This window comes from Spermophilus citellus, assembly GCF_964194105.1.
Source record: "Spermophilus citellus genome assembly, chromosome: 10".
Lineage (NCBI taxonomy): Eukaryota > Metazoa > Chordata > Mammalia > Rodentia > Sciuridae > Spermophilus > Spermophilus citellus.
Window position 1 is genome coordinate 76115788 of NC_138197.1, and position 13625 is coordinate 76129412.

The 13625-nt window shown below is 35.1% G+C and overlaps 1 protein-coding gene across 1 annotated transcript; it reads right to left on the reverse strand.

Moving 5' to 3' along the window:
• Positions 1 to 12270: 12270 nt before the first annotated feature.
• Positions 12271 to 13209, reverse strand: LOC308658827 (olfactory receptor 6C2-like; the record flags this gene model as incomplete). The annotated part of the gene is made up of 1 exon (XM_081311746.1): positions 12271 to 13209. One exon carries the CDS (start codon positions 13207 to 13209, stop codon positions 12271 to 12273), a length of 939 nt encoding a protein of 312 aa, XP_081167872.1.
• Between the last annotated feature and the right edge of the window lie 416 nt (positions 13210 to 13625).

A 13625-nucleotide genomic window follows, 5' to 3' on the forward strand; every position in this document is an offset into this window, starting at 1 on the left:
AACTGTTGACGCAAAATTTCCCAAACTTCCTTAAATATAAAGCCATTTCTCCCAATTTTGATCTAGAATTCCAACAGAACAAATTTTAAGAATTGATTTTTTTCTTTTTTTTTAATTGGTTGTTCACAACTTTACAAAGCTCTTGACATATCATACTTCATACATTAGATTGAAGTGGGTTATGAACCCCCAGTTTTACCCCAAATGCAGATTGCAGAATCACGTCGGTTACACATCCATAATTTTACATACTGCCCTTTTAGTAATTGTTGTATTCTGCTACTTTTCCTATCCCCTACTATCCCCCCTCCCCTCCCCTCCCTTCTTCTCTCTCTACCCCATCTACTGTAATTCATTTCTCTCCTTTTTTATTTTCCCATTCCCTTCCCAACCTCTTATATAAAATTTTGTATAGCAATGAGGGTCTCCCTTCATTTCCACGCAATTTTCCTCATCTCTCCCTTTCCCTCCCATCTCATGTCACTGATTAATGTTACTCTTTTCTTCCTACTCTTCCTCCCTGCTCTGTTCATATTTCCTCTCATTATATCAAAGAAGACATTTGGCATTTGTTTTTTAGGGATTGGCTAGCTTCACTGAGCATAATCTGCTCTAGTGCCGTCCATTTCCCTGAAAATTCTATGATTTTGTCATTTTTTATTGCTGCATAGTACTCCATTGTGTATAGATGCCACATTTTTTTATCCATTCATCTACTGAGGGGCATCTGGGTTGGTTCCACAGTCTAGCAATTGTGAATTGTGCTGCTATGAACATCGATGTGGCAGTATTCCTGTAGCACGCTCTTTTAAGGTCTTCAGGGAATAGTCCGAGAAGGGCAATAGCAGGGTCAAATGGTGGTTCCATTCCCATCTTTCCCAGGAATCTCCAAACTGCTTTCCAAATTGGCCGCACCAATTTGCAGTCCCACCAGCAATGTACAAGTGTACCTTTTCTCCACATCCTCGCCAGCACTTGTTGTTTGACTTCATAGTGGCTGCCAATCTTACTGGAGTGAAATGGTATCTTAGCGTGGTTTTGATTTGCATTTCTCTGACTGCTAGAGATGGTGAGCATTTTTTCATGTACTTGTTGATTGATTGTATATCCTCCTCTGAGAAGTGTCTGTTCAGGTCCTTGGCCCATTTGTTGATTGGGTTATTTGTTATCTTATTGTCTATTTATTGAGTTCTTTGTATACTCTGGATATTATGGCTCTATCTGAAGTGTGGGGAGTAAAAATTTGTTCCCAGGATGTAGGCTCCCTATTTACCTCTCTTATTGTTTCTCTTGCTGAGAAAAAACTTTTAAGTTTAATTAAGTCCCATTTGTTGATTCTTGTTGTTAACTCTTGTGCTATGGGTGTCCTATTAAGGAATTTGGAGCCCGACCCCACAATCTGTAGATCGGAGCCAACTTTTTCTTCTATCAGATGCAGAGTCTCTGGTTTGATATCAAGCTCCTTGATCCATTTTGAGTTAACTTTTGTGCATGGCGAGAGAAAGGGATTCAGTTTCATTTTGTTGCATATGGATTTCCAACACCATTTATTGAAGATGCTATCCTTCCTCCATTGCATGCTTTTAGCCCCTTTATCAAATATAAGATAGTTGTAACTTTGTGGATTAGTCTCTGTGTCCTCTATTCTATACCTTTGGTCCACCCGCCTGTTTTGGTACCAGTACCATGCTGTTTTTGTCACTATTGCTCTGTAATATAGTTTGAAATCTGGTATCGCTATACCGCCTGATTCACACTTCCTGTTTAGAATTGCTTTTGCTATTCTGGGTCTTTTATTTTTCCATATGAATTTCATGATTGCTTTGTCAATTTCTACAAGATATGTCATTGGGATTTTGATTGGCATTGCATTAAACCTATAGAGAACTTTTGGTAATATCGCCATTTTGATGATGTTAGTTCTGCCTATCCATGAACAGGGTATGTTTTTCCATCTTCTAAGATCTTCATCAACTTCTCTCTTTAGGGTTCTGTAGTTTTCATTATATAAATCTTTCACCTCTTTTGTTAGGTTAATTCCCAAGTATTTTATTTTTTTTTGAGGATATTGTGAATGGAGTGTTTTTCCTCATTTCCGTTTCAGAAGTTTTGTCGCTGATATACAGAAATGCCTTTGAGTTATGCGTGTTGATTTTATATCCTGCCACTTTGCTGAATTCATTTATTAGTTCTAGTAGTTTCTTTGTAGACCCTTTTGGGTCTTCTAGGTATAGAATCATGTCATCTGCAAATAGTGATAATTTAAGTTCTTCTTTTCCAATTTTTATGCCTTTAATTTCTTTCGTCTGTCTAATTGCTCTGGCCAGTGTTTCGAGAACTATATTGAATAGAAGTGGAGATAGAGGGCATCCCTGTCTTGTTCCAGATTTTAGAGGGAATGCCTTCAACTTTTGTCCATTCAGAATGATGCTAGCCTGAGGCTTAGCATAGATAGCTTTTACAATGTCAAGGTAAGTTCCTGTTATCCCTAATTTTTCTAATGTTTTGAACATAAAGGGATGCTGTACTTTGTCAAATGCTTTCTCTGCATCTATGATCATATGGTTCTTATCTTTAAGTCTATTGATGTGGTGAATAACATTTATTGATTTCCGTATGTTGAACCATCCTTGCATCCCAGGGATGAATCCTACTTGATCATGGTGCACAATTTTTTTGATGTGTTTTTGTATTCGATTCGCCAGAATTTTATTGAGGATTTTTGCATCTAGGTTCATTAGAGATATTGGTCTGTAGTTTTCTTTCTTTGAGGTGTCTTTGTCTGGTTTCGGAATCAGGGTGATGTTGGCTTGAGTGCCTTATATATTCTTGTTATTAATTCCTTGTTGAATGGATAGTTTGAAAGATTTATTCCCATTCTTCAGTTTTACTTAGCTCTGTTGATTATTTCCTTTGCAGTGTAGAAGATCATTTTCATTTGATAGAATACCCATTTGTTTATTTTTCTTCTGTTTCCTGTGCTTTGTGAATTATCCGAAAAGGACTTTGCCTAGACCTATATCCTGATGTGCTTCCCCTATGTTCACTAGTAGTTTCAAGTGTTTGGGCCTGACATTTAAGTCTTAAATCCATTTTCAAATTATGTTTGTATATAGAGAGAGGTAGGGATCTAGATTTATTGCTCGCATGTGGATACATGTTTTTCCTACCACTATTTATTGAAAAGACTGACATTTACTCATTGTGTATTCTTAGAAACTTTGATGAAAAACAGTTGGCTGTATATCTATGGATTTACTTCAATCTTTTTTTTTTTTTTTTTAAGAGAGAGTGAGAGAGGAGTTAGGAGAGAGAGAGAGAGAATTTTTAATATTTATTTTTTAGTTCTCGGCGGACACAACATCTTTGTTGGTATGTGGTGCTGAGGATCGAACCCGGGCCGCACGCATGCCAGGCGAGCGCGCTACCACTTGAGCCACATCCCCAGCCCTTTACTTCAATCTTATCTCTTCTGTTGCATTGGTCAGTGCATTTACTTTGATGCCAGTACCAGGCTGTTTTTCTTACAATAACTTTATATTATATTTTGAAATTAGGTATTGTGCTGCTCCAGTTTTGCCTCTTTTGCTCAAGATTGTTTTGCCTGTTTGGCAGTTATGTGAAGAATATGTTTGGTATTTTGATGGGGATTGCACAGAATATGTAAATGATTTGGGTAGCACTGCATTTTAACAATATAAATTCTTCAAATCCAGAAACATGAAATATCCTTACCTGCTGGGCCTTGTTCAGTTTATTTTATCATTGTTTTATGGTTTTCATTGTAGAGATATTTTACTTCCATTGTTTATTCCTTAATATTTTGCATTTTTAATAGCTTTTATGAATGGGATGACTTTCTTGATTTTTTTTTCAGCTAGTTTATTATTAGTTTTTAGATATTCTACTAATTTTTGGATGTTAATTTTGTATCCTGAAAATTTACTGAATTTGCTAATCAGTTTTAATACATTTTTTAGAAAAGTATTTTGTTTTTTTTCTATATAAAAATTTTGTCCTTGCAAACAGGGACAATCTAATATTCTCCTTCCTAATTTGTATGCCTTTATTTTTTTCTAGCCTAATTGCTCTGTCTGGGATTTCACCACTGTATGGAATAGGAATGGTGAAAGTGGGTATCTTGTCCTGTTCTAGATCTTAAAAGAAGAGCTTTAAACTGTCCTCATTCAGTAGAATCAGCTATTTCCTGTATTTACATTTGGATTTGGTTTATTGAGAGCTTTATAATAATGGAATGTTGAATTGTATCAAATTGCACCACTCCTCCTTTTTCCCAGTCTGTTTCCCTCCCCCTCAATTCCCTTCTTCCACTCCACTGATCTCTCTTGTATTTTTATAGAGTTTTCCCCACCTTTTCCCCTTATTTTGTTTTAGCTTTCACATATGAGAAAAAAAAATTCTACCCTTGACTTTCTGGATCATGGCCTTAGTATGATGCTCCCCAGTTCCATCCATTTATCATCAAATATCATAACTTTATTCTTCTTTATGGTGAGTAAAACTCAAAATGGAGTTTTATATGTCAGATTTTCTTTATTTACTCACCTGTTGACAGGCTTCTGGGCTGGTTCATAATGTGGCTATTGTGATTGCACCTGCTATAAACATTCATATGGCTGATTACCTATAATATGCTGATTTAGATCTCTTGGATATATTCCAAGGAGTGGGATAGCTAGGTCATATGGTGCTTCCATTCCTAGTTTTTTGCGGAATCTCCATAATGCTTTCTGGAGTGGTTGTACTAGTGTGCAATGCCACCAGCAATCTATGAGCATACCTTTCCTCCCACATCCAGCATTTATTCTTGTTTGTATTCTTGATCTTTACCCTTCTGATGAGGGAGAGAAAACCACAATGTAGTTTCAATTTGCATTTTCCCAATTGATAAAGATGCTGAATATTTTTCATATATTCGCTTGCCATTTGTATTTCTTCTTTTGTGAAGGTTCTGTTTAGTTAGTTGCCCATTTATTATTCGCATTATTTGCGGGGGGGGGGGGGGTTGGTACTAAACTTTTTTGAGTTTTTTATATGTTATGGATATTAATCTCCTGTCTGAGCAGGTGGCAAAATTTTTCAATCTGTGGGCTCTCTCTTCAAACTTTTAATTGTTTCCTTTTCTGCACAAGCTTTTAATTTTGTGTTCTTCCACTTATTGATCCTTGCTTTGGTTTTTGCCTTTAGAAGTCTTGTTCAGGAAGTCAGTGCCTATGCAAACATGTTGGAGTGTTGGGTCTACATCTTCTTCTACAGTTGCCAAATTTCTGGTCTTTGTTCTTTGATCCACTTTCAGTTGACTTTTGTGTGAGATGATAGATAGGGGTCAGGTTTTATTCTTCTACATAGGTTTATTAAGTTTTCCCAGCACCATTTGTTAAAAGGCAATCTTTTCTCAAATGTATGGTTTTGGGCACCAGATGACTCTATGGATTATGTGGATTTCTCTCAGTGTCTTCTATTCTATTCTGTTGGTATTTAATGTCTGTTTTGGTGCCAATAAGATGTTGTTTTGTTACTATAGTTCTATGGTATGCTTGGAGGTCCAGTATTGTGATGATACCTCCAGCCAGGCTTTTTTTTGCTTGGTATTTGGCTTTCTGGGTCTATAAATTTTAGAATTGTTTTTTCTAGTTCTGTAAAGAATATCATTGGTATTTTGATGGAGATTTCATTTAATCTGCATGACACTTTTGTTATTACAGCCACTTTGACAATATCAATTCTGCCTACTCAAGAACATGAAAGATCTTTCCATCTTCTAAGGTCTTTTTAAATTTCTTACCTCGGGGTTCTATAGTTCTCATTGCAGAGGTCTTTCACCTCTTTGCTTAGTTTTATTCCCATTTATTTTAAAAATATCTTTGAGATTACTGTGAATGGGATAGTTTTCCTAATTCCTTTTCAGCAGATTTATTATTAGAATTTAGGAAAACAATTGATTTGTATATGCTGTATCCTTCTACTTGGCTAAATTATAAGTTCTAGAAATCTTCTGGTGGAATTTTTGTTGTTTCTAATATAGGATTGTGTTATCAGCAAAAAGAGAAAATTTGGCTTCTTCTTTTCCTGTGTATGTCCTTTATAGTCTATTTCTTGTCCAATTTTTCAGGCTAATGTTTCAAGGACTATGTTGAATAAAAGTTTTGAGAATGCACATCTTTGTCTTGTTCCTTATTTTATAGGTAATTCTTTCATTTTCCTTCATTCTAAATGATGTTATCCTTCAGTTTGTCATATATAACCGTTACAAAACTGAGGTAATTTACTTCTATCCCTAGTTTCTCCAGCAATGGAGAACTAATGACTGGGTGCTATATTTTATCAAAGGCCTTTTGCATCTATTGAGATAATCATGAGATACTTCTCCTCAACTCTATTAAATTTGTTTAGTTGTAGATGGACACACAATATCTTTATTTATTTTTATATGATACTGAGCATCAAACCTAGTGTCTTACACATGTGAGGCAAGTACTTATGACATAGCTACAGCCTCAGCCCTCCTTAACTCTATTTATCTGGTGAATTATATTTATTGATTAGTGCATGATTTTATTGTGTTTTTAATTGTGTTTTTTATTATGGTTTGCTAATATTTTTAAGGATTTTTGCATCTACATTCATCAGGGAAATTGGTCTGAAGTTTTTTCTTCTTGATGTGTTATTGTCTGCTTTTGGTGTCAGGATTATACTGGCTTTATGGAATGAATTTGATAGTTTTTTCTCCTTTGCTATTTCATAAAATAATTTAATGATCTCGTAGAATTCAGCTTAGAATCCATCTGGTTCTGGCCTTCTAACAACTTCTTTAGTTTCATTGTTTTTTTGCTTTGTTTTGTTTTGGTTTTTAAGACAGAGAGAGAGAAAAAATTTTCCAATATTTATTTTTAGTGTTTTTTAGTTTTCGGTAGACACAAACATCTTTATTTTATTTTTATGTGGTGCTGAGGATCAAACCCATCACCCGGCACATGCCAGGCAAGCGCGCTACCGCTTGAGCCACATCCCCAGCCCTAGTTTCATTGTTTAATATTGTTCTCTTTACGTTTTCTATGTACTCATGCTTCAATTTGGGTAGGTCATTTGTCTCTAAGAATTTGTCAAAGTCTTCAGGATTTTATAGCTTATTGGAGTATAAACTTTCAAAGTAATTCCTAATAATGATCCTCTGAATTTCAGAAGTGTTTGTGATGATAACTCCTTTTTTTAAGCTCTAAATTGTTGCTTTGGATCTTCTTTCTCTTTATTTTTTTAGTTTTGCTATGGGTCTATCAATGTTGTTTATCCTTTAAAAGAACAAACTCTTAGTTCTATTGGTCGATTGTATTCCTTTCTATTCTTAATTTTATTAGTATCCACAGCCCAGGACAGAGATGTTTGCTGCCCCAACTGCATATAAGCTCTCAGTGCTCACAGCTAGAAATTGCAGCCATCCTTAATTCCATTTTCTGTCTTATCTCCTGTGGAGGTCATGTGGAGCACTGGGATAGGCCAGCACTTCCAGGGAGTGACACTTCCTAGGTCAGATCCATCCCACTCCCCTTGTCTGTGTTGTCTTGTTGGGCTTCAACAACTTTCAGGTAATAGCCCTCCTGCTACAAGTTTTTTCTAGATTTATTTTTGAGATTTCCTGCTGCAGATGTACTCTCTCTGGTTTTATTTGTTGCTATCTGAAGGGGGGGAGAAGCTGTATTGATTTAACTTTTTCTAGGGAGGCTGGCCAAGTATATATTACATGAAATGCCTGCCACACTTTGAGTGGCTTTCTGTTCACAATTTAAATTAAACAGCTTGATCTCCTTCACGGACTATTCTGCTTCTCTCATGTTTTAATTGTTTCTGTTTTTCTTTCCAGATGTTGGTAAGGAAGTGAATTTATGTGCTTTTTCTCTTCCTTTTTCTCTCTCTGATACCCCAGTCCACTTCCCCAAACCTGATTCAGGTTCAGCGTTAAAAATACTGTCCTTATTTTCAGCTCTGGTGATCAAACTTCAAGCCTCTCCAAGTCTCAGACTGCTCAATATTGAGTGTCAGAGCACTTACTCTGTTAACCCCCTCTCTAGTCAGCTGCTCCTTCACTGCTTCCTTTCAGGGCTGTGTAGAGTTCAAGAGTCCCTGATTAGCCCAATTCCACCATCTTTCCTCCTGAAAATGAACTCTTATACAGTGTTGGTGGGAATGTAAATGATACCAATGAACAAAATCATAACAGATTCACACCAAGGCACATTATAATGAAAATACCTAATGTACAGAATAAGGACAGAATAATAAAAGCCACCAAAGAAAGGAATCAGATTACATATAGGGGAAAAACATTAGGTTATGTGCAGAGTTTTCAACCCAGACCCTGAAAGCTAGAAGATCCTGGAACAATATATACTAAGCTCTGAAAGAAAATGGATGCTAACCAAGAATCTTATATCCTGCAAAATTAAGCTTTAGATTTGATGATGAAATAAAAACCTTCCATGATAAACAAAAGTTAAAAAGAATTACAGCTAAAAAAAAAAACCCTACACTACAGAACATCCTTGGCAAAATATTCTGTAAAGAGGAAATGAAAAACAACTATAGAACTCAATAATATAATCAATAACTTAGACTTAACTGACATATAGAGAATATTTCATCCTTCAACAAGCAAATACACTTTCTTCTCAGCAGCACATGGATCCTTCTCTAAAATAGACCATATATTGTGCCAGAAAGCAAATCTTAGAAAATATAAAAAATTAGAGATACTACCCTGCATTCTATCAGATCACAATGGAATTTAATTAGAAATCAATGATAAAATAAAAGATAAAAACTACTATAACACCTGGAAACTAAACTATATGTTTCTGAATGAACAATGAGCTGCAAAAGACATCAAGGAGGAGATTAAAAATTCTTAGAAGTAAATGTGAATACTGATACAACATATGGAAATCTCCAGGAAACTATGAAGGCAGTTCTAGGAGGAAAGCATTGCATGGAGTTCATTCCTTAAAACAAGATAAAGTCAACAAATAAATGACCTAACACTATGTCTCAAAGCCCTAGAAAAAGAAGAACAAATCAGCAACAAAAGCAGTAAAAGGCAAGAAATAACTAAAATTAGGGCTGAAATCAGTGAAATTGAAACAAAATAAACAACTAAAAAAATTGATGAAACAAAAAGTTGGTTCATCATGAAAATAAATAAAATTGGCAAGCCCTTAGCCATGCTAACAAAGAGCAGGAGAGAGAAAATGAAATCTCTAACATACGTGATGAAAAAGGAAATATCACAACAGACAGTACAGAAATACAAAAGAGAATTAGAAATTATTTTTTAAAACTTGTACTCTAATAAAACAGAGAATATAGAAGGCAACAACAAATTTATAGAGGCATATGAGTTATCTAAATTAAATCAGGATGATATACACAACTTAAACAGATCTATTTCAAACAAGAAAATAGAAGACACCATCAGAAGAATACCAACCAAGAAAAACCCAGGACTAGACCAATACACAGCTGAGTTCTACAAGTCCTTTAAAGAAGAATTAATACCTATGCTTTATGGATTATTTCATGAAATAGAAAAAGAGGGAGGAGTACTTCTAAACCCATTATATGAGGCAAATATTACCCTGATTCCAGAACCAGGCAAAGACACATCAAAAAAAGGAAACTTCAGACCAATATCACTAATAAACATACATGCAAAAATTCTCAATAAAATTCTGGCAAATCAAATACAAAACCATACCAAAAAGATTGTGCACCATGATCCAGTGGGATTCATCCCACAGATGCAAGGTTGGTTAAATGTATGGCAATCAATAAACATAATTTATCACATCAATGGACTTAAAGATAAAAATCATATGATCATCTCTAGGAGATGCAGAATAAGCATTCAACAAAATACAGCTCCCATCATGTTCAAAATACTAGAAAAATTAGGGATAACAGGAACATATCTCAACATCAAAAAAGCTATCTGTGTTAAGCTCCAGGCCAACATCATTCTAAATGGAGAAAATTTGAAAGCATTTCCTATAAAAATTGGAGCAATACACGATTCCTCTGTCACCACTTCTATTTAACATAGTTCTTAAAACACTGGTAATTAGACAGACAAAAGAAATTAAAGAGATAGATTTAGGAAAAGAAGAACTCAAATTAGCACTATCTGTCTATGATATGATTCTATACATAGAAGACCCCAAAAAATTCCACCAGCAAACTTCTAGAAATAGTAAATGAATTCAGCAAAGTAGCAAGATGAAAAATCAACACCCATAAATCAAAGGTATTTCTGCATATCAGTGACAAATCCTCTCAAAGGGAAACAAGGAAAACTACCCCATTTATAATAGCCTTAAAAAAATAAAATGCTTGAGAATCAACCTAACAAAAGATATTGAAAGACTTTTACAATGAAAACTACAGAATGCTAAAGAAAGAAATCAAATAAGACCTTAGAATATGAAAATATTGTTCTTGGATAGGCAGAATTAATATCGTCAAAATGACCATACTACCAAAAGCACTATACAGATTTAATGCAATTCCAATCAAAATCCCAATGACATTCCTCATAGAAATAGAAAAAAACAATATGAGATTCATCTGGAAAAATAAGAGACCCAGAAAAGCTAAAGCAATCCTTATTAAAAAGAGTGAAGCAGGTGGCATCATTATACCAGAACTTAAAATATACTGCAGAGCAATAGGAACAAAAAAAGCATAGTATTTCATCAAAATAGACTCATAAACCAATGGGTATAGCACAGAGGACACAGAGACAAACCCAAATAATTATAGTTATCTTATATTATACAAAGGTGCCAAAAACATGCATTGGAGAAAAGATAGCATCCTCAACAAATGGTGCTGGGAAAACTGGAAATCCATATGCAACAAAATGAAACTGAATCCCTTTCTGTCACCATGCACAAAACTCAACTCAAAGTGCATCAAAGACCTATGAATTAAACCAGAGACACTGCATCTATTAGAAGAAAAAGTAGGTCCTAAACTCCATCATGTCAAATTAGGCCCCTACTTCCTTAAATAGACTCCTACAGCACAAGAATTAATATTGAGAATCAATAAATGGGATGGATTTAAACTTAAAAGCTTTTTTCTCAGCAAAAGAAACAATCAGTGAAGTAAATACAGAGCCTACTAATTAGGACCAAATTGTTACCACATGCATGTCAGATAGAGCACTAATCTATAGGGTATATAGAGAACTCAAAAATCATTAACACCAAAAAAACAGAACAGACACTTCTCAGAAGATAATATACAATCAATCAACAAATATATGAAAAAAGGGTTCAACATCTCCAGAAATTAGAGAAATGCAAATCAAAACTACTATAAGATTTCATCTCACTCCAGTCAGAATGGCAAATATTAAGAATATAAACAATGATAGGTGTTGACGGGGATGTGGGGAAAAATGTACACTCATACATTGCTGGTGGGACTGCAAATTGGTGCAGACAATATGGAAAGCAGTATGGAGATTTTTTAGAAAATTGGGAATGAAACCACCATTTGACCTAGCTATTTCACTCCTCAGTCATACACAAAGGACTTAAAAAAACAGCATACTACAGTTCAAGGCACATCAATGTTCATTGCAGCACAATTCACAATAGCTAAGCTGTGGATCCAACCTAGATGCCCTTCAGTAGACGAATGGATAAAGAAAATGTGGTATTTATACACAATGAAATATTACTCAACAATAAAAGAATAAAATCATGGTATTTGGAGGTAAATGGATGGAGAGGAGAATATAATGCTAAGTGAAGGTAGCCAATCCCAAAAAATCAAATGCCAAATGTTTTCTCTGATGTAAGGAAGCTGATTCATAGCGGGGTTGGGAGAGGGAGAATAAGAGGATTAGACAAACTCTAGATAGAGCAAAGAGGTGGGAGGGAAGGAAGGGTGCATGGGGGTAAAAAAGATAATGCAATGAGATGGATATCATTACCCTATGTACAAAGACACAAATGGTATGAATATTCTTTATTTGCAACCCCAGATATGAAAAATTGTGCTCTATATGTGTAATATGAACTGTAATGCATTCTGCTGTCACATATAACAAATTAGTATAAAAAAATCACAAAATTGTCAAAAATCAATAAAGGACCATAAGAAAGTTAATCCAGCTAATCTAGTGAGAACTTCAAGAAAGACGTAAAGGAACTAACTTTTCATTTTCATTAATTGCTTATATCCAGCACACTCCTATTTGTGTAAAATAAAGGCAATTTTTTTGATTGTGTCCTTGATAGCTTGTTTCACTTGCTTGTTCCTCAACGTATAAATAAATGGATTTAACAAAGGGGCAACAGATGTAGTGAGCACAGATACCCCTTTATTGATGTCCACCTGTTCTTTGGCTGAAGGCTTGACATAGATGAAGATGCAGCTGCCATAGGTGATGGAAACCACAATCATGTGGGAGGAGCAGGTGGAAAAAGCTTTTTTTCTTTGCTGAGCTGAAGGGAATCGTAGAATTGTCCTAATAATATTTATGTAAGAAAGAATCACACCTATTAGTGTGATAATAAAAGTAAACACTGCACAAATAATAACAGTCTGTTCTAGAAACCACGTATCTGAGCATGAGATCTTAAAAAGAGGAGATGCATCACAGCCAAAATGATCAATGACATTGGAGTCACAGAACTCCAGCTGGAGGCCCATGCTGAGAGGTGTGATGATGATCACCAGCCCAGAGATCCAGCAAGAGAAGACTAGGATGGCACAGACTCTGTTGTTCATGATGGTGATATAATGAAGGGGTTTGCAGATGGCCACATAGCGATCATAGGACATGGCGGCCAGGAGAAAAAACTCTGTGGCCCCAAAGAGTCCAATAAAAAATATTTGACTGGCACAAGCATTGTAAGTTATGGTGTTATCCCTAGTTGATATACTGTAGAGGAATCTGGGAACACAGACTGTTGTGAATGAGATTTCTAAGAAGGAGAAGTTTCGAAGAAAAAAATACATAGGTGTTTTAAGATGGGAATCCGTCAGGGTGAGAAGTATAATAGTCAGATTACCAGTGACGCTCAGAATGTATGTCAAGAATAAAAAGATAAAGACCAGAATTTGCAGCTGTGGATCATCTGTAAGTCCCAACAAGATGAATGTTGTTATTGCTGTGTGATTTATCATAATTGATTTTGATGTTTTAGGCAATCTGCAAATCAAAAGTCAAAGCACCTAAACAGAAGAAAAAAACAATACTTACAAGCTTTGACAATGAAGTACGATTAAAAAAAAAAAAGGTAAAACTAAGTATACTAAGACAAGCAATAATAAGGACAATAAAGTCAATAAAATTGAAAATGAAGAAGGCAATAGAGAAAAATTATCAAAATGCAAAATTGACTTTTGAGAGCTGCATGACACTAATAAAGCTCTAACCAGGCTGACAATAAAACAAACACACACACACACAAAAAAAAATCACTAACAGAAAGAAAGCACACATTTTAGAAATATCAGGAATTACAGAGGAGGAAATCACTAGAGATTTCCCAGGAAGGAAAATGAAAATTATAATGAGACACCATCTCACCACATTTAGA